This window comes from Salmo salar, chromosome 02, assembly GCF_965601325.2.
Source record: "Salmo salar chromosome 02, fSalSal1, whole genome shotgun sequence".
Taxonomy (NCBI): Eukaryota; Metazoa; Chordata; class Actinopteri; order Salmoniformes; family Salmonidae; genus Salmo; species Salmo salar.
The window spans coordinates 59,084,267-59,106,202 of record NC_138292.1 but is presented as its reverse complement, the minus strand read 5'-3'; the positions used below and the strand labels follow the sequence as shown (position 1 = coordinate 59,106,202).

At 44.8% G+C, this 21,936-nt stretch overlaps 1 protein-coding gene across 2 annotated transcripts in view; it reads left to right on the top strand.

Moving 5' to 3' along the window:
• Positions 1-1,545: 1,545 nt before the first annotated feature.
• The window catches only part of LOC106587157 (septin-9), a 76,246-nt gene continuing 55,855 nt past the window's right edge, over positions 1,546-21,936 (top strand). The window contains exon 1 of one of the 2 annotated variants that reach the window (XM_014175253.3): positions 1,546-1,901. In XM_014175253.3, coding sequence (XP_014030728.3) covers positions 1,877-1,901 — 25 coding nt within the window. In that variant the 5' untranslated portion in view covers positions 1,546-1,876. Of the gene's footprint in view, positions 1,902-18,666; positions 18,782-21,936 lie in introns of those variants that run through there. The other variant, XM_014175258.3, reaches the window with a different exon arrangement.

Sequence of the window (21,936 nt, the reverse complement as noted above, 5' to 3'; positions counted from 1 at the left end):
ACAGTGATCGATGCTCTGCTGTGGCCTCTCCCTTGTAAACCAGAAAAGACAGTCATTTTGCAGACAGTACCAGAAACTGTAGTAGTTAAATGTATGCTCACTAGAGGGCAGCAAAACCATGATCATATAGACCTGTATAAGGGTATGAGGAGATGCCATTGGCCATGTTCGAGAGCATCAAATCCATGATGCATTGTGGGTAAATGGTGACCGACTGACTGATCTACAAATGTCCAAGAGTTGTTATTTATGATGCAAGGTGATTTGTAGATCAGTCATTCGGCAGAAGCCTGCAATGTCAAACAAGCCCAATGGTCGAGTTCTGCTCAAACGTTGCTTGCATTAACCAATGGTTGCATGACACGTCATCGACTGTCATCAACTGACATATTTCTACAACATATGGTTAGCTGATACTTAAAAAACCTATCCGGGCGTTGTAAGATCTGTCAGGTGTCAAACGTCTAAGCTCAGGAACACAGAAATGTCAATGCGTTCAATGGGCTCATTTGATATTCACGTTTGCTGTGAGAAAAATGGCTAAAATAATTTGAATACATTTTTACAGCAAACTTCTAAAAATGTAGTCACAGCTTGTAAACTAAAATGCCCATAAGTAGGCCAACAGAAGCCTACCCACTGGTCACACACTGGTTGAACCAACGTTGAATAGACGTCTGTGCCCAGTGGGTATTTTGTCACAGCCTTTTGTTTTAAACAATCAGCAGCCTAATCAATTCTGATTGGCTGCATGAGGCCTATATGGCTTTTATTTTTTGCACATTAAGGCGGCAGTTAGGTCAACATCATTCATATCAAAAACGGACTACCAGAGGAGGCTGGTGGGATGAGCTATAGGAGGGCGGGCTCATTGTAATGGCTTGAATTGAATAAATGGAATGGTATCAAACACAAACATATGGAAACCACGTTTGTCTCCGTTCCAGAAATTCCATTCCAGAAATTACAATGAGCCCGTCCTCCTATAGCTCCTCCCACCAGCCTCCTCTGCAGACCAAGTATAGGCAGCCTGGATCAAAATGTTGTTGTTTTAAAAGGTCAGCGTTGGAACTAACCATTTTAAATGAATACGTACTGTATTTCATCAAGGTAAATGTTTCCTTTAGGCTTCACAAGAGGAGCCCAAATAATGTCATGACTCCAGTTCAATTGCACTACATTGTGTCATTGGACATCCACTTTAGCCTTGTCATGGAAATGCCCTCACTCTTAGACGCTGCTCAAATGCTCTGTCTAATCGCAAATACGCCTCGCATGCAAAACATTTGTAACTGAACTTTTAATATGAATGACAACATTTTTCAAACACAAAAGATACACTTACTGTATACATTATAGAACCTCCTCAATCTTCCATGTAATGGTCAGTAGAGCGACATTTTGAGGACTACAATGAGCTCAAACAAATGTATTCCGTAGGTCAACAACCTGTGACGTCATCTCTGCGACCTCTCTCTTCACATGGATTGATTGGATGCTTACGCACGGATGATGTCATGCATGGAAAGCGGAACACTAAAATAACAGCATGGTCATAAATGGTACGTGCGTAAAAGGCACATCAACATCCATTCGTGCCACTGATGCACGCTCGTGTGGTCTGAAACTCGGAACATCCCACGAAGTGCACATCAGGCTTGGTGAAACATCCAGCGACAATAAATAATACAGGCTAGGCTACGATAAATTAGAGTAGGCTTCTCGGTGGTTTGAATTGGGATACGGCGAACGGTTACGCATGAGCCGCGGCAACAGTGAGAACAGTGAAAGGACCAGCGGGATATACTACAAGAATACTTGGACGAATACTTTTTGGAGAAAACGTTGACTAAATTGTCTCCCAAACGACCAGAACATGAAGAAAAGTCCTGCGAATTCAGGTATGTTGGGAAATGTGTTATTATTGTGGAATACACTATTGTGCGCCCACCCCGCAATTCCAATAAGCTTTATTTAAAAAATATCTTGGAAGCTTGTTGTAGCTGATGTGATATTTTTGAGTGCATGTCTGTCTGTGAATTTTCAGCACTTAGTTTGATTCCTTTGTATTTTAATTATTTTAATTTGAACCTCTTTTATATACATTTCTGAATATATTTTAGTTTAATGATATATGGGCTAGTGTTTTTCCCTACATGTCTGCATGTGTACCATATGCCTGGATTTCCCTGGATTTTCATTACTTGCATGACTTGTCATTATACAAGTCAAAGAGCCTACACTTAGATGCAGGGAGCAGTACAGGTCAGTCGCCTCTACTCCTTTTCTCTCCTTTTTATTATCAGACTCTCTCCTTTTTTTTATTTTCTCTCTCTCTCTCTCTCTCTCTCTCTCTCTTTTTTCTTCTTTTTTTTCTTCTCCCTCTGACCAATGTGTGTATGCAGACTGAGCGTACTCTACCTAGAGGATACCCCCCTGGACTTCTCTAGCAATTAAGGCCTCTGTCTGTCTCATTATGCATCATCCCTCTGTCCTTCTCCTTCCTGCTCTCTATGGCTGTGATGTGCTGGCCCTCTCGATGGCTATGATATGCTGGCCCTCTCGATGGCTGTGATGTGCTGGCCCTCTCTATGGCTGTGATGTGCCGGACCCTCTCGATGGCTGTGATGTGCCGGACCCTCTCTATGGCTGTGATGTGCCGGCCCTCTCTATGGCTGTGATGTGCCGGACCCTCTCGATGGCTGTGATGTGCCGGACCCTCTCGATGGCTGTGATGTGCCGGACCCTCTCGATGGCTGTGATGTGCCGGACCCTCTCGATGGCTGTGATGTGCCGGACCCTCTCTATGGCTGTGATGTGCCGGCCCTCTCTATGGCTGTGATGTGCCGGACCCTCTCGATGGCTGTGATGTGCTGGCCCTCTCTATGGCTGTGATGTGCCGGACCCTCTCTGTGGCTGTGACATGCTGGCCCTCTCTAGGCTGTACTCTATTAATACACATAGTGGTGTGTGTGTCACAGCATACCTCTGCTCACTGGCTCTTCTCAGACCCCATCTGTGCTTCCCACTCGTTCCCAACGTTCAGGACCACAGGTCGGGCTCCTGGGATCAAGTGGATCAGAGAATGGGAAAAGAACACATGCTGATGCCACAGTGTTTTTTAGTGTGTTGGGATTCATTCTCAGATCACGGTTGGCAATAGACCACAAATAGATCAGGGACCAGGCTAAGCATCATTAAGTCAGTGTGTGACCTTTCAGAGGGAAGGAGAATGGCCTTTAAAGCAGGACCTTTTCCTACATAGCATTATCCTCAGCAGTCTATAGAGTGTTATCAGTGATTATTACTGTATGTCGGCTCCTGTCTCTGTTTATCATCCCAGAGACCTGGGAGAGCCCTGATACTGATACCAGCCCTCTCTTAGTGGTGGTGTTGAGACAAACCAGACAGCCCGTCCCAAAACACTCCCTAACCCTTCTCCTTGGACCTATCCTTTCAATGTTAAATCTGTAAGTTGTTAGCAATATGGTGGAAGGTCCCCCACTACACTGCTCAAACCTATCCAAACCCTTCAGATCTGCTTATACTGATACCAGTGCTCTGTTTGTGAGTTTGAGGCGAAACAGAGGCCCACTCTGAAGGGAAACTCACCCAGGGGCTTCTCTGCTTAGTTCAAGCATTGCATGGATGCGTCCTGATTAAGGGACCGCCACCGGCTTGGTTGCCTGTATTTCTGAGCTGATTCTTCATGAGTTATGATGATGCTCTGTTCTAGCGGCAATTCTGGGCTTGTGTAGTTGTCACAAGTGGAGATGTTGAGAGAAATGGGGAGAAATGTGAAAAAGCACCTGCACCAAAAAGGCTAAAAAGCACTTGCCTCAGGTTTGCAGTGGTCTATTTTGCGTTGCTGTGGTTAGCGGTGGTCTATTTTGCATCGCTGTGGTTAGCGGTGGTCTATTTTGCATCGCTGTGGTTAGCGCTGGTCTATTTTGCGTAGCTGGGGTTAGCGCTGGTCTATTTTGCGTTGCTGGGGTTAGCGCTGGTCTATTTTGCGTTGCTGGGGTTAGCGCTGGTCTATTTTGCGTTGCTGGGGTTGGCACTGGTCTATGTTGCGTTGCTGGGGTTAGCGCTGGTCTATTTTGCATCGCTGGGGTTAGCGCTGGTCTATTTCCCGTCCCTGTGGTTAGCGCTGGTCTATTTCGCATCGCTGGGGTTAGCGCTGGTCTATTTCGCATCGCTGGGGTTAGCGCTGGTCTATTTCCCGTCCCTGGGGTTAGCGCTGGTCTATTTCCCGTCCCTGGGGTTAGCGCTGGTCTATTTTCCCGTCCCTGGGGTTAGTGCTGGTCTATTTTCCCGTCCCTGTGGTTAGCGCTGGTCTATTTCCGGTGCCTGTGGTTAGCGCTGGTCTATTTCCCGTGCCTGTGGTTAGCGCTGGTCTATTTCCCGTCCCTGTGGTTAGCGCTGATCTATTTTCCCGTCCCTGTGGTTAGCGCTGGTCTATTTTCCCGTCCCTGTGGTTAGCGCTGGTCTATTTTCCCGTCCCTGTGGTTAGCGCTGGTCTATTTTCCCGTGCCTGTGGTTAGCGCTGGTCTATTTCCCGTGCCTGTGGTTAGCGCTGGTCTATTTCCCGTCCCTGTGGTTAGCGCTGGTCTATTTTCCCGTCCCTGTGGTTAGCGCTGGTCTATTTTCCCGTCCCTGTGGTTAGCGCTGGTCTATTTTCCCGTGCCTGTGGTTAGCGCTAATCTATTTTCCCGTGCCTGTGGTTAGCGCTGGTCTATTTCCCGTGCCTGTGGTTAGCGCTGGTCTATTTCCCGTCCCTGTGGTTAGCGCTGGTCTATTTCCCGTCCCTGTGGTTAGCGCTGGTCTATTTCCCGTCCCTGTGGTTAGCGGGGGTCCTTCTCCCTCATCTACTCTCCTCCTCAGTCTTCCATTACTAACAACCAGTGGACATACAGTTGAAGTCGTAAGTTTACATACACCTTAGCCGAATACATTTAAACTCAGTTTTTCACAATTCCTGATATTTAATCCTAGTAAAAATTCCCTGTCTTAGGTCAGTTACGATCACCACTTTATTTTAAGAATGTGAAATGTCAGAATAATGGTAGAGAGTGATTTATTTCAGCTTTTATTTCTTTCATCACATTCCCAGTGGGTCAGAAGTATACACTCAATTAGTATTTGGTAGCATTGCCTTTAAATTGTTTAACTTGGGTCAAACATTTTGGGTAGCCTTCCACAAGCTTCCCACAATAAGTTGGGTGAATTTTGGCCCATTCCTCCTGACAGAGCTGGTGTAACGGAGTCAGGTTTGTAGGCCTCCTTGCTCGCGCATGCTTTTTCAGTTCTGCCCACACATTTTCTATAGGATTGAGGTCAGGGCTTTGTGATGGCCACTCCAATACCTTGACTTTGTTGTCCTTAAGCCATTTTGCAACAACTTTGGAAGTATGCTTGGGGTCATTGTCCATTTGGAAGACCCATTTGTGACCAAGCATTAATTTCCTGACTGATGTCTTGAGATGTTCCTTCAATATATCCACATTATTGTCCATCCTTATGATGCCATCTATTTTGTGAAGTGCACCAGTCCCTCCTGCAGCAAAGCACCCCCACAACATGATGCTGCCACCCCCGTGCTTCACGGTTGGGATGGTGTTCTTCGGCTTGCAACCCTCCCCCTTTTTCCTCCAAACATAACAAGGGTCATTATGGCCAAACAGTTCTATTTTTGTTTCATCAGACCAGAGGACATTTCTCCAAAAATGTACGGTCTTTGTTCCCATGTGCAGTTGCAAACCGTAGTCTGTCTTTTTTATGGAGGTTTTGGAGCAGTGGCTTCTTCCTTGCTGAGTGGCCTTTCAGGTTATGTCGATATAGGACTCGTTTTACTGTGGTTTTACTGTTTCCTCCAGCATCTTCACAAGGATTCTTTGTTGTTGTTCTGGGATTGATTTGCACTTTTTGCACCAAAGTACGTTAATTTCTAGGAGACAGAACACGTCTCCTTCCTGAGCAGTGTGATGGCTGCGTGGTCCCATAGTGTTTATACTTGCGTATTATTGTTTTTACAGATGAACGTGGTACCTTCAGGCGTTTGGAAATTGCTCCCGAGGGTAAACCAGACTTGTCGAGGTCTACAATTTCTTTTCTTCTGAGGTCTTGGCTGATTTTCTTTTGATTTTCCCATGATGTCAGGTACACCTCTAATTGACTCAAATTATGTCAATTAGCCTATCAGAAGCTTCTAAAGACCTAATTTTCTCGAATTTTCCAAGCTGTTTTAAGGCACAGTCAACTTGGTGTACGTAAACTTCTGACCCACTGGAATTGTGATCACAGTGAATTATTTGTGAAATAATCAATCTGTAAACAATTGTTTGAAAAATTACATGTGTCAGGCACAAAGTAGATGTCCTAACCAACTTGCCAAAACTATAGTTTGTTAACAAGAAATTTGTGGTGATTTAAAAATGAGTTTTAATGACTCCAACCTAAGTGTATGTAAACTTCCGACGTCAACTGTAGATATTATTAGATATCTTTTTCCACACAGAGCAAGACTTTTGTTTTGTGTCTGATGTCTCCTATGAAGGCAAGGCCAGGGAATCTTCATCTGGACAGAAGCGTCTGTCTGTCTGTCTGTCTGGTCTGTCTGTCTGTCTGTCTGTCTGTCTGTCTTGTCTGTCTTGTCTGTCTTGTCTGTCTTGTCTGTCTTGTCTGTCTTGTCTGTCTTGTCTGTCTGTCTGTCTGTCTGTCTGTCTGTCTTGTCTGTCTGTCTGTCTGTCTGTCTGTCTGTCTGTCTTACACATTGAGAACTAATGGGCTGGATGTACCCATGTTGTTGCCTGTTTTCCAGTACCATTCTCCAAATGAAAGTATGGTGGGGGCTCAGCTGAGTAAATGCACTCCCCATCTCTCTCTCTCTGTACACATGAGTGAACCCAGTCAGCTGCACTGTACACTGACTCCTCTCAGGATTCGTCCGCACACTGAATGGACCTTTTGTGCTAAGGAGTTGCTTAAGGGGGTGTTATGAACTTGTTACACTTGCTATTTTTTAATACTGGCCTCCATAATGAAGTGGGTGTCAGGTCTCTAATGTGCATTAGCAGCAAGCCTTTCAAAGACTTAATAGCAAATCAAATGTTTTGGTGAAGTGTAACGTCCCCATCTGCATGATTTGTCATCACTAAAATCGTTATCCTGACCTACAGCATTTTGTATTCTAGTCTTCAGCTAAGTTAGTACTAACAGGAAAGAGAGACCTGAAATAAATGTATTGTTAGTGTGTACAAGTTACTAATCTGTAACCGTGTTTGTGTTTGTCAGATCATCAAGGTCAACTGGGACCACTAGGCATCTCTGGTTCCTGGGCACAGGCAGTTGAAAGTAGGCCAGAATCTCTCAACTCCGGTCCAGGGTACCACCACACAGGGAGTGCAGGCTTTTGTTCCAGCCGAATACTAACTCTTGAATCAATTAATCAACGAGCCATTGACCAGTTGCATCAGGTGTGTAAGTGCTGAATCAGATTAGTGCTGGGCTGGAACAAATGCCTGCATACTGTGTGAGTGTCCCTGGACCAGAATTGAGCAACACCGTAGTAAAGGGATGCTGTTTATCAACCCTCCATGTGGGTGGACGAGTTGAGCAATCCTGTATGTAATACGGACATTTTGTATCTAGTTTTTCTCATTAGGCTCCAGTGTGTCAGCCATCCTCCTACTCAGTAGCACAACGGCAGATCCAGGTCCCGTAGTGACCAAGCAGCAGATGAGGAGTCAATAATGCTCTTTATGTCTCCTTAACAATGCTGCCTTACAGTGAAGCCAGCTCATTCCCTGAGTCTGAGACACTCTGTACTGGACCAACCCCAACTCACTGTGGATAGTGCTTCCAATGGTTCACTGAGTTCGAGCATGGTGCTGGCAACACAAGGGTTGTGGATTAGATTTCCCACATGGGCCATTGGTTGTTAATGTTTGTCCTGTGTCATTGTTAATGTTGACTATTCTCTCTTTATTCTAAAGTGTCTGCTAAGTGACCTATTAAGCTCTCTCGTTGGTGAGTATCACACCAGAAAACCCACTCAGAAAAACCCACTACTTAGCCAATGGTTCTCAAAGGGACTTGGGGTTCTGTGAATTTGCATATCCGCACAAATGGTTCTATCTCTATTTCCTGCTGGAGAAGCTTTAAGCTTTCATTAGCCTAATCTTAAACCCCCTACAGGAAGTAACCCATGACTTATTATGGCTAATTTGTCTCCTGTCTCCCCAGGTCCAGATGCCTCTATGATTAGCCTCGCTGTGCAGGAATGCCCACTGACGTTTTGTTTTGGAATGCCGTCAAAACCGCGGAAAATACTGTGGTGCGCTCTGTGACATCATTAGCCAGCGTGTCAGAGTTCAGCTAATATATATATATATATATATATATATATATATATATACTGCTCCAAAAAATAAAGGGAACACTAAAATAACACATCCTAGATCTGAATGAAAGAAATCATCTTATTAAATACTTTTTTCTTTACATAGTTGAATGTGCTGACAACAAAATCACACAAAAATAATCAATGGAAATCCAATTTATGGAGGTCTGGATTTGGAGTCACACTCAAAATTAAAGTGGAAAACCACACTACAGGCTGATCCAACTTTGATGTAATGTCCTTAAAACAAGTCAAAATGAGGCTCAGTAGTGTGTGTGGCCTCCACGTGCCTGTATGACCTCCCTACAACGCCTGGGCATGCTCCTGATGAGGTGGCGGATGGTCTCCTGAGGGATCTCCTCCCAGACCTGGACTAAAGCATCCGCCAACTCCTGGACAGTCTGTGGTGCAACGTGGCGTTGGTGGATGGAGCAAGACATGTCCCAGATGTGCTCAATTGGATTCAGGTCTGGGGAACAGGTGGGCCAGTCCATAGCATCAATGCCTTCCTCTTGCAGGAACTGCTGACACACTCCAGCCACATGAGGTCTAGCATTGTCTTGCAATAGGAGGAACCCAGGGCCAACCGCACCAGCATATGGTCTCACAAGGGGTCTGAGGATCTCATCTCGGTACCTAATGGCAGTCAGGCTACCTCTGGCGAGCACATGGAGGGCTGTGCGGCTCCCCAAAGAAATGCCACCCCACACCATGACTGACCCACCGCCAAACCGGTCATGCTGGAGGATGTTGCAGGCAGCAGAACGTTCTCCACGGCGTCTCCAGACTCTGTCACGTCTGTCACGTGCTCAGTGTGAACCTGCTTTCATCTGTGAAGAGCACAGGGCGCCAGTGGCGAATTTGCCAATCTTGGTGTTCTCTGGCAAATGCCAAACGTCCTGCACGGTGTTGGGCTGTAAGCACAACCCCCACCTGTGGACGTCGGGCCCTCATACCACCCTCATGGAGTCTGTTTCTGACCGTTTGAGCAGACACATGCACATTTGTGGCCTGCTGGAGGTCATTTTGCAGGGCTCTGGCAGTGCTTCTCCTGCTCCTCCTTGCACAAAGGCGGAGGTAGCGGTCCTGCTGCTGGGTTGTTGCCCTCCTACGGCCTCCTCCACGTCTCCTGATGTACTGGCCTGTCTCCTGGTAGCGCCTCCATGCTCTGGACACTACGCTGACAGACACAGCAAACCTTCTTGCCACAGCTCGCATTGATGTGCCATCCTGGATGAGCTGCACTACCTGAGCCACTTGTGTGGGTTGTAGACTCCGTCTCATGCTACCACTAGAGTGAGAGCACCGCCAGCATTCAAATGTGACCAAAACATCAGCCAGGAAGCATAGGAACTGAGAAGTGGTCTGTGGTCTCCACCTGCAGAACCACTCCTTTATTGGGGGTGTCTTGCTTATTGCCTATAATTTCCACCTGTTGTCTATTCCATTTGCACAACAGCATGTGAAATTTATTGTCAATCAGTGTTGCTTCCTAAGTGGACAGTTTGATTTCACAGAAGTGTGATTGACTTGGAGTTACATTGTGTTGTTTAAGTGTTCCCTTTATTTTTTTGAGCAGTAGATATAGATAGATAGATAGATGTTGATTTGTGTAACACGGATGACATTTCAGCTTAAAGCCTAGAACCCCCCCCCCCCCCCCCCCTCCCCCACACACACACACTAGAGGTCGATTAATTAGGGCCGATTTCAAGTTTTCATAACAATCGGTATTATTGGCCACCGATTTGCCCATTTTATTATATTTTTTTTACACCTTTTATTTAACTAGGCAAGTCAGATTAAGAACACTTTCTTATTTTCAATTACGGCCTAGGAACGGGGGTTAACTGCCTTGTTCAGGGGGGATTCGTTTTTTCAACCTTCCGGTTACTAGTCCAACGCTCTAACCACCTGCCTTACATTGCACTCCACGAGGAGCCTGCATGGCAGGCTGACTACCTGTTACGTGAGGGCAGCAAGAAGCCAAGGTAAGTTGCTAGCTAGCATTAAACTTATCTTATAAAAAGCGATCAATCTTAACATAATCACTAGTTAACTACACATGGTTGATGATATTACTAGTTTATCTAACGTGTCCTGCGTTGAATATAAATCGATGTGGTGCCTGTTAATTTCTCATTGAATCACAGCCTACTTCGCCAAACGGGTGATGATTTAACAAGCGCATTTGCGAAAAAAGCACTGTCGTTGCACAAATGTACCTAACCATAAACATCAATGCCTTTCTTTAAAATCAATACACAAGTATATATTTTTAAACCTGCATATTTAGTTAATATTGCCTGCTAACATGAATTTGTGTCACTTCTCTTGCGTTCTGTGCAAGCAGAGTCAGGGTATATGCAGCAGTTTGGACCGCCTGGCTCATTGCGGACTGTGTGAAGTCCATTTATTCCTAACAAAGGCCGTAATTAATTTGCCAGAATTGTACATAATTATGACATAACATTGAAGGTTGTGCAATGTAACAGGAATATTTAGACTTAGGGATGCCACCCGTTAGATAAAATACGTATCGGTTCCGTATTTCACTGAAATAATAAATGTTTCGTTTTCGAAATGATAGTTTCCGGATTTGACCATATTAATGACCTAAGGCTCGTATTTCTGTGTGTTATTATGTTATAATTAAGTCTATGATTTGATATTTGATAGAGCAGTCTGACTGAGCGATGGTAGGCAGCAGCAGGCTCGTAAGCATTCATTCAAACAGCACCTTCGTGCGTTTTGCCAGCAGCTCTTCGCAATTCTTCAAGCATTGCGCTGTTTATGACTTCAAGCCTATCAACTCCAAGATTAGGCTGGTGTAACCGATGTGAAATGGCTAGCTAGTTAGCAGGTGCGCGCTAATAGCGTTTCAAACATCACTCGCTCTGAGACTTGGAGTAGTTGTTCCCCTTGCTCTACATGGGTAAAGCTGCTTCGAGGGTGGCTGTTGTCGATGTGTTCCTGGTTCGAGCCCAGGTAGGAGCGAGGAGAGGGACGGAAGCTATACTGTTACACTGGCAATACTAAAGTGCCTATAAGAACATCCAATAGTGAAAGGTATATGAAATACAAATGGTATAGAGAGAAATAGTCCTATAATAACTACAACCTAAAACTTCTTACCTGGGAATATTGAAGACTCATGTTAAAAAGGAACCACTAGCTTTCATATGTTCTGAGCAAGCAACTTAAACGTTCGCTTTTTTACATGGCACATATTGCAATTTTACTTTCTTCTCCAACACTTTGTTTTTGCATTATTTAAACCAAATTGAACATGTTTCATTATTTATTTGAGGCTAAATTGATAGTATTTATGTATTATATTAAGTTCAAATAAGTGTTCATTCAGTATTGTTGTAATTGTCATTATTACAAATAAATGAAAAATCATAATCGGTCGACCTCTAACACACACTTAAAACAGGGCCATGTCACTATGGCTTAGGGTGATGGGCAGTCCTCTAGTGTTAATCATTATTTAGTTATATAACTTATATAAAACATACACCTTCTGTTGAGAGCAGCTGTCATTAACAAAGCATAACTAATGAGCTAGTCATTATTGCCATGCAGATTAGCTTGTAAACATAACGTGGACAGTCATATTAGAGGGTAATATAGACTGGGTCAGTCATCTAATCAAGAGAACAGATTTTTCTCAAACTGTTTATTGCATTTCCGCAGATGCAATTAAACCAGTAATTGACTGAGTAATGGCATGTGTTTTAAAGAGAGTCGTTTTTAAAGTACTATGGTAGGTAATGTGGATGGCCATGTCAATTAATAGTTGCATAATATCCCAGTAGAAGCCACGTAGGGCATATTTAACGCTCTGAGGTCTTGTATTTATCTGGGAGTGCTCTGTGACCAAATTCCACATGCACAGACACTACCACTGTGTGTGTGTGTGTGTGTGTGTGTGTGTGTGTGTGTGTGTGTGTGTGTGTGTGTGTGTGTGTGTGGAGACTGTCTGGGTCAGTGCAGCAGATTTAGACATCAGGAGCCTGCCATGCTGATTACAGGGGCACAAGCCACAAGGAACCACAGGAACTCTTTCTCTCTCTCTGCCTCTCCATTTCTCCCTCTCGTTCTCTCACTCGCTCACTCACTCCCGAAGCCATGACTCCGTTTAGTCTAATTCGCAGAGACAGGACAGAGGTGTGTGTGGGTGGGTGGAATCCCAAAACACACATTATTGTTGACTACCTAGCCCTCAGTCTTGTTTGTCCACACACTCTGTACCCTGCTGTGTGTTAGGCAGTACTTAGTGAATTGATAAGGCATCCAAGCCACTGTTGATGATTCATTTTCTCAATGTCAACATGTGTCAGTATTTAACTCCATCTGTTAGTTCTATCAACTCTATCAGCCATTCAAAATGCTAAGTGTGGTTCTGATAGCCTGAGTCCAAGATCTGTTTGTGCTGTCTTGGCAACTCCCTTGCTATGAGTGTCACGCCAAACAAGTTGGAACACAAACAGATCAGAGACTCAGGCTAGGTCTGGGCTAGGTCTGGGCAATGTAGAGCCGGAGACTCCTGGGCCTGGACCCGACACTGTGAGGATATATCCCATTCTGGTCTGTCTGCTGCCAGCTTCCTCCAGGCTCTAATTACTAACTTATGGTGAGGAAATATCCAGCAGATATCCCAGTACTACCACAGCCACACTGGGAAGGACAGAATGACAGACTGCAGTCCAAGCACTTTTTCAACACTTTGATTTAACATCTTACTGACCTGGGGTTGGGGGGGGGGGGGGGGGGGACTTTTGGAAAGCAAAAGGTCTGTCTTTGACTTAGAGTTGAGAAATGATTGTCCCGTGGAGTGGGTTAGATACCAGTTTTTGTATCTGTTTTGTCCTGTGAGCAGCCATTCCAAGAGTGATTACTCAGCCTTTGGGACATTGCTTATTCAGCTATATATTGGCCATGACATTCATTCTCTATTTGGTTATGAACTGGGAAGTGTAACTTCTCTCACTGACTGGTTTACACCAGATCATCTTTAACCAATGAAAACCATGAGAAATTGCTAGCAAACAGAACTGTCAAATACCAAGTCTAATCACTGTCTTATTGAACGCAGGCCTCGTTCATTAACACAATCACACTGACTCTACATCATCTCAATCCGCCTCTTTACACCGGGTCAATTGCCTTCTATCTGCCCCGTGGCAGGAAATGCCAATCTAGCGAGTGGGAATTAGTGCATGTGTGAGAGAGTCTTTAGATTCCCCCATAGCCCCAGTGAGCCCCACTCACGCATGCCCTCTCCCCCAGCATTTGGACACCATCAGTGGGAAATATGGGGATTGGGGATGAGCATGTGGCTGCCGTCGGGAGCGGAGAGAATCGGGTGATTGGATCAAATCAAGGTCCCTCAATCTGTGTGTGTGTGTGTGTGTATGCTAGAGGTCAACCGATTAATCTGCATGGCCGATTTAATTAGGGCCGATTTCAAGTTTTCATAACAATCGGTAATCGGCATTTTTGGAAGCCGATTACATTGCATTCCACGAGGAAACTGCGTGGCAGGCTGACCACCTGTTACTCGAGTGCAGCAAGGAGCCAAGGTAAGTTGCTAGCTAGCATTAAACTTATCTTATAAAAAACAATCAATCTTCACATAGTCACTAGTTAACTACACATGGTTGATGATATTACTAGGTTAACTAGCTTGTCCTGCGTTGCATATAAATTAACAGGCACCGCATTGATTATCTTCGAATCACAGCCTACTTCGCCAAATGGGGGATGATTAAACAAAAGCACATTCGCGAAAAAAGCACAATCGTTGCACGAATGTACCTAACCATAAACATCAATGCCTTTCTTAAAATCAATACACAGAATCATATATTTTTTTAAACCTGCATATTTAGTTAAAAGAAATGAATGTTAGCAGGCAATATTAACTAGGGAAATTGTGTCACTTCTCTTGCGTTCAGTGCAAGCAGAGTCAGGGTATATGCAACAGTTTGGGCCACCTGGCTCGTTGCGAACTAATTTGCCAGAATTTTACATAATTATGACATAACATTGAAGGTTGTGCAATGTAACAGCAATATTTAGACTTAGGGATGCCACCCGTTCAATAAAATACGAAATGGTTCCATATTTCACTGAAAGAATAAACGTTTTGTTTTCAAAATAATAGTTTCCGGATTTGACCATATTAATGACCAAAGGCTCGTATTTCTGTGATTTGATATTTGATAGAGCAGTCTGACTGAGCGGTGGTAGGCAGCAGCAGGCTCGTAAGCATCTCGGTGAACTAATCCATTGCGGAGGCCATGGGGATGGCACAGTCCAAGAAGAAGGGGAGTGTGGCTGCACAATGCACTTCTCTCTCCAGAATGAGCTCTCTCCTGACAATTTGTGCACATTCATTGTTTCATAACTTCATTGTTTGAGTTTCATTGTTAGTGTCTATCAATTCCCCATTACATACAGTAGCTCACCAGAAGTACATTTTACTGTTAATTCCTATAATTTCTAATCTACAACGTTTATTTGGTTACGGTAATGTCTGTTAATGCATTCAATATATTATTATTCCAGTCGTTTACCGTTCTCATTGTCGGAGTGGACACGTTGTTTGCAGAGCGCATAACCAATACTACACTTGTAAGAAACACGTTTTGGTTTATTTCATTCCATTTATGAATTCTGTCAATTTAGTCATTGACAGGAGCACTCCAAACAAAAGACAATGTTGAGTAAGGACGCGCACCTGATTACGCATAGAAGTACGCCGGCTTATAGGCTTCTCAAAGTAATGTTTTCTTCACCTCAAACAGCGAGGAAGCTATGTCTGTTTTTACATCCATTGAGACTAACAATAATTCCTCAATGTATTTGAAAAATCTTTCCAGCTCTCTCCCTTTTGATAACCACTCGGTGTGAAAGGAAAAATGTCAAACATCATAAAATGGTGTGTAGCCACTGCAGGCTGCAATCTTTTTAGTTGTTTGCTTTATAGGCTATTTTTACATGGCAATAAAGTTACTTTTTAGGTTTATATCATTTCATTTAGAATTGGACAGAATTTTGATTAACCACATGACAATGGTTTTGAGATACGAAGACATTATTATAAATGAAATAATTGTTCCACGTAAATGTGCATATGAAAACCACAACTGGTACGCAGATCAGTAGAAATTGTAAGATCCATTTGGCATTCCACGTGAGAAAGTTGGCCGACTCCTCGTGTAGCCTATTACCAGCAACTTCAGGAGAGTAACAGCAGAATCTGCGAAAGCCAGCGAGAGTTGGATGGTCGGGACAGGTTAAGGATTTTTTCCTCTGTTTATCTTGATCTCTGGCTCCCTCTTGAGTCATTTGTGTCTTATTTCATCAAACAGTGAGCTTAAAGCATAAGTCAAGCTCAATGCATATAAAGTGGATTATAATAAAACATATAGGGTGTGTCTATTACAGGTTAGTGGCACATTAATTGGGGAGGACGGGCTAGTGGTAAAGGCACTCTGTTCCAGCCATTATTATGAGCCGTCCTCACCTCAGCAGCCTCCACTGATTATTTTTTTTTTTTTTATTAGTTGGGGACAGCACTAGTGTGGTGAGAGGTTCTCCTCCAGCAGGCAGGTTGGGAGGATATAGAGGGGAGATGGTGAAACGTATGAGTGAGACCATCTCTCTACAGATGGACACTGGAGCTGGTCTCGCTCTCCCCCCTCTCTAAAGATGGACGCTGGTCTCTCTCTCATCTCTACAGATGGACGCTGGAGCTGGTCTCGCGCTCCTCTCTCTACAGATTGGAGCTGGTCTCTCTCCACAGATGGACACTGGAGCTGGTCTCCCTCTCTTCAAATAGGTCTCAGCATCGAGCCACTACAGTACAGCCCTGTTGAGGCTTATAGTTAACCAACGTTGAATCAGAGCTGGCTTACCGCAGCACCACTGTTTAAATACTGTACACATATCATAAATCAAAAAGTATGACACCAAAAGATACTGCTGTTTTGTTAGTTGTCTGAGTGTCACAAATGGGAAGTCACAGATTGTCACTTGTGTTTCTGTGTGTGTTTGTGCGTGGCCGCATGCGTGCCTGCTTGCATGAGTCTGTGTGAGAGACCACAATGCTTTTCGGCTCAGGCCAAGGGTGTGACTCGATCTCTCCTGACCAGCTGAGCACTGACTAGGTCCAGGGTAGACCGGGTTAGTGCTGCCATTTGGCTGCCCTAAAGAGTTCTCCTTAATTAAAACATGTCATAAGCAGTCATTGCATTCTATTAACTTTGTTATTGTGCAACAGCTTTAACAGAAAATATATATATTTTTATGTGGCTAGTCTTGACCCTGATTAGCTCTGCTTTAAATGTCTGAGGACTAAGCAGCATGAGACCCCCCCCCCCCCCCCCCCCCGACACACACACACGCATGCTAAAACACACACGTGCAGGATTTGGTGGAATCAGCCAGGGGCCTTAAAACCGGGCCTCTATTTTTGACAGACTTGGGTAACTTTGACAAACACCATGTGGATGGAAGTTGGCTTCTTGCTTATGACTGAGTTCCTCTTTAATTCAGCATCAAAAAAGTGAGAATTTATCCAGAGTGTAGATCTGATCTGTTTCTTTGTGTGACCTTTAGTAACCACACAGTACATGCGTGTGTGTATGTGTGTGTGTGTGTACACACGCGCATGGACACACACACCTACAAAATCCACACATACCCCTATCCCTCCATCCAGTCCCTCTACTCCCCCACACAGACATATGGCCATATGACATGAGCAGTGGGGGAGTGAGGAGAGCCAGAGGAAGGAGGTGCAGCAGAGGGGGAGAGACATACAACTCCACAGAGCTGGTTTGGGTTAGAAGGGACCCTAGATAGCCCTTTTAACAGAAACTCTTTATGTAGATACAGATAACCCCACTGCTCATCCATGCCGGTCTCATTCCCACTAGGATCCAGTGTGTGTGTAGAGTGGGGTGTTTGTGTGTGTGTGTGTGTGTGTGCCACAACTCCGTGATCTATTGGCCATGGGGCAGCCTTTCATGACTGGTTCCAACTTCCCTGGGTCCCTCATACAGTTGATGCAGCATTTTAAAAAGAGGATCTGACAAAGAGGGAAAACCCAGAGAAGGTTATTATGAATGTTTGTGAACTCACTTCTGATCACACTCTTTGGTAGAGAGACTGTAAAGTTTGGCTCCAGTTGAAGTTTTTGACAACGTACAAGAAATCCCTGTCGACACGTACACCATCCCCAGCCCTGTCTCTTGTATCAACACCTCACCTCTGATAAAGCCGGGCGTTTGTCATGGGGTCGAGCCAAGAGAAACAACTTGCCCTATCGCAACTGTAGCATATCACTGTCCTCACCCAGCCGCGGTTCCTGTAGACTAAACTAAAACTGCCCAGGACAGGTCACATTCACCTGAAAGAGCCAAAGGGTTTGTCTCAGTCATGTTTACTCTAAAGCAATCTAGATAGCTAAGTCGCTAACTCTGGCTAGCTAAAGTCACTAACTCTGCAGTATCTAGGGAGGGATCGGATGTCCCTTTGAGAACAAATGGAAAGGGCAGGGAAGTGAAGTGCTTGTAACTTGGGCCGCCCTCTCCCTTTCACTCACACACACACACACACACACACACACACACGGGTGTGTTTGTTTGGCCGTTTTCTCGCCCAGACGGCGGCTCGCTAAGTGACCCTTGGCCTCTCCGGAGAGCAAGGTGGAGGGTCAGAGGTCAGAGTACGTCCTGCTCTCCTGGCGTCAGGGGAGTGGTTGGAAAGGGAGTGGGGTTAGGGGTGGGCACTATGGAATGCTCCAGGTCTGTTAAGTGGCTCCGGTGTTTGTTTTTCCTGATTAAACCCCAGTCAATAGAACTGGAGATACTCTGGGAGGATAGAATACACAGTCTCTGGTCAGGAAATGTTAAAGTTCCTCTATAACTCACTCAGTTGAGTGTAATGTTTTGAGAGTGTTCTTCGTCCGCTTACCCCACATTTACCTTGTCCCCTTGGCGTCTTCGAATGGTGTCGAAGGTCCCTACACATACAGTATCAGAGTAAGTGTGTGTGTGTGAGAGAGTCTGATTGGGGGCTGTTGAATGGAGGTAGCGGGATGCTTGAGTTCCTGGACCCTAGAGAAAAATAAAAACAAATAAAAAGAGCGAGAACTTCCATATGATCAGTTCTAACAGCGCATTATCACGGCAGATTGAAGACATTAGCACTACAGAGGGAGGGAGGGAGGGGGGGAGAGGTGACTAAGTCAGACAGAAAAAGGGGAAGTCTCCAGCAAAAAAAGGGAGGGAGAGAAAAAAAGACAGACATTACATGTGGCTATCTGAGGCTGCGAGCAAGTAATGGAGCGAGACAGAATAGCCGGTAAGTTCTGGGCTCTCAAACTTTTTTTTCTTCTTCTGCATAGTTGAAGGAAAGCTGCTTAATTTACTCTTTTCTAACTCACTTGGTAACTTTGCTGCCTCGCCTGTGTAGAGGAAGCCACGAGTCATTCGGGGTTCTGTTTGCTTAGCCAGGCAATACAGTAGACGCTGGGGCACTCTGTCTGTCGAGTCCGCTTGCCTCACTACTGTTTGAAAGAGTTCAGGACTAACTAATTCATCTTGCTAGTAAATTCGTCAAGAATATGATCATCGGCTCTAATGATGATTTCAGTCTTTTCACTTTGGATTTTTTTATTGTTGAATTCTCTCCATTTTTAAGGGTTGACTTGTAATAGTTTACAGCTAGCTGGTGGTTGTCTTTGTCTCTCTCTGACACTCAGCTGTGAGATACTGTACGGCTGTCTTTACTGAATGTGCTTGTCTGCATGAGTGTGTGCATGAGAGGGGAGTGGGCATCATGTGAAGAAGTGTCTAAAGCCACATGACTACAAGGTATCCTGGACACTCCTATGGAAAGAGATGTGGAAAAGCCACAAACCAACTATGCAATTTGTGACTGAGGCATTGCAGTAGGATTGCATTGGATATGATGGAATAATGATTCACTACAGTTGACCCTGATGTGGGAGCTAGACTGTAGACATGATTAACTCTGAATAATGTCATAGCCATGCATACGGGGGAGTGGATGCTTGATTTCAGTCATCTGGATTAACTATGAATGATGGGAAAGTCTATTTTTAGTTATGGGATGAGGCATGGGCTCATGTCGTCGCTAATATGCCTTTTTTTTGCGGTTGTGGCCTCCGCCTGCGTCTTTTGAGGAAAGCCTAGCACGTCCCACACACTGTGTCCTGTCAGAATGGGTGTCTTGTCATGCTGTGTCCTCCACGCTGTTGCTCTCAGCTTCAGGGTTGATATTCCTCCACGTCCCCTGTTAATGTCACTCTCTCTGTTTACACACAGTGCTATGACTGAAGCTATCTCTGATCCATAGATCTGCCTTATCAGGTCTTTCATTGGATTTTCAGTTTTTTTGGTACGTTTTTCATTTGGAGGGGCTTCTAAACTGGCCCATATGGGCTCAGTCTGGATTAAAACGATAAAGCTAATCCAACAGGCTTGTGGAGATTAGCGTCGGACATCAAAGTGAGCGTCACTCTGAAAATTAGCCTTCATTCATCTGCTAATGAGATGGCTCCGCATCAGCTCCGTGCATCTGATCTGCTGTGCAGACTCTGTATAGTTCTAGATTAGACCACAGGGAGGCAGTGTTGCTATGTGAGTTTTTCCTTAGCCGTCTGTCTCTGCAGGCAGTCAGTGGAGTGCACCACCATTTCACTGAGTTGTGTGAAAAGTTCCATGTGGATGATTCATATTTTGCAGACAGGGATTTCTTTCTTGTGTGATTTGGAAGAATATAGCAAAGTCGGACATTGGTGGGGGAGAGGAGAAGTGAGGTTTTTCCACAGCTCGAGCGTTTGGTGGCAGCAGTCGCCTTTCACCCAGGAAGCCCTGGGTTGAGCAACTTCCTGTTAATTGTATTTTAATAGGGTTGTTTTTAGATATGTTGCTATGACAATCAACTCTTCCCCCCCCCCCCCCCCCCCCCCCAAAAAAAACACACAACTTGTTTTGAGAGCGATATGAACTACAGTATTAAGTCTTAGCGGGACATTTTGGATCCGTGTTATGAGCCTCTGTCTCCACTCTCCGTTTTGTCTCTGTAGTGTTTCAGACTTCAGTTACGGGCGTGGTGTAGCCTCTCTACCCTCGGCTGTGCTGGATTTAAGATAATATTTTCAATGTGACGTCTTATTGATCTCCTCTAAGTATTGGCAGCACATTGTGCTATAATGGCAGATAGTTGGCTCCCTCCAATGTGGCTGGCTGCTGCTTCAGTGGTAAAATGAAAACCCATGTTTTAATAGTGGAAATGAGAGGAAATCAGAAATTCCATGTCTGTATTGTGACATTTTAAATAGAGATGATCAGTACAGGATATCCTGTTGAGTGACACTCATCGCAGCCATGGCAGGCTATTGGTGGCCGAGGTGTGAGTTGATAGACCAGTTGAGGTCAATGCGGAGGGAGGGAGGTGGAGATGTGGCTTTGCTCTGAACACTGGTTCTTACATACTCTGGATCAACACAAGGCCTATTCAGTGTGTCACATGTCAGCTTACTCATCCTTCGGCTGCTGTGTGTGTGAATATTCCTTTGCATTAGTTTGGGTTTTGCCCAATGTAAACAGTGCAGTGAATGCTAACAATAGCCAATGCAGTACCCTTAAGACACAGCACAACAAACCCATGCAAGACTCCACATGCACACTACCCAATGACTAACCCCTGTAGAGGAAGTTGCAAGGCTCTTTGTGTTCCATAAAAGCGGTGTACAGGATTTCCTCCATGAGTCAGCTGTCGACACTTCTACCTTCCCACCTCTCTGCACCCTACCTTTTATTGTCTGCTAATATTATTATTTCTTCACGAGGATAAGACCGGGCCCAAAGAACATGGCCGTGGACATTGAGAACAGGAAAGTAGGGAACTGGGCGGGCAGGCTCTATGGAAGCCCCACCTTTTGGTGTTGGGAGTTTGGCTGGTACTAGGCTATTATGTGGAAATGACGGAACAGGGGTCAAATCTGGGGTTAGCTTAGTCATGTTATATTCGTCAATGGATACTGGTAGTCCTGAAGGTGTCTCATGGCAAGGGCCAGCTCCCGTGTGACCCTTGTATGATCTACAGGTCTGACTGGGCCTTGCACCAGTGGAACATTCATTGAAGGCGTGGAAAATGCTAATGTAACCTGTAGGGAATGCTACAATAATGGTATTTTTAGATGGTACGAGGTAGATGGCAAACCAGATGTCGTTGTTTTCAATGAGTGCACGACAGTAAACGCCGTTGAGGTTGGCGGTGAATGCCGTCAGCCGCCACGGTAGATGGGACTTGCCGCCAGAGTTCAAATATTTAAACTTTTGCCGTCTGCCATGTCTCGCTATGTTCTGTTCTTTATTTTTGTCTTATTTTTATCTATCCTGATGCCTAGTCACGTTACCCTGCCTTCATGTACATATCTACCTCAAATACCTTATTATCTATCCTGATGCCTAGTCACTTTACCCTGC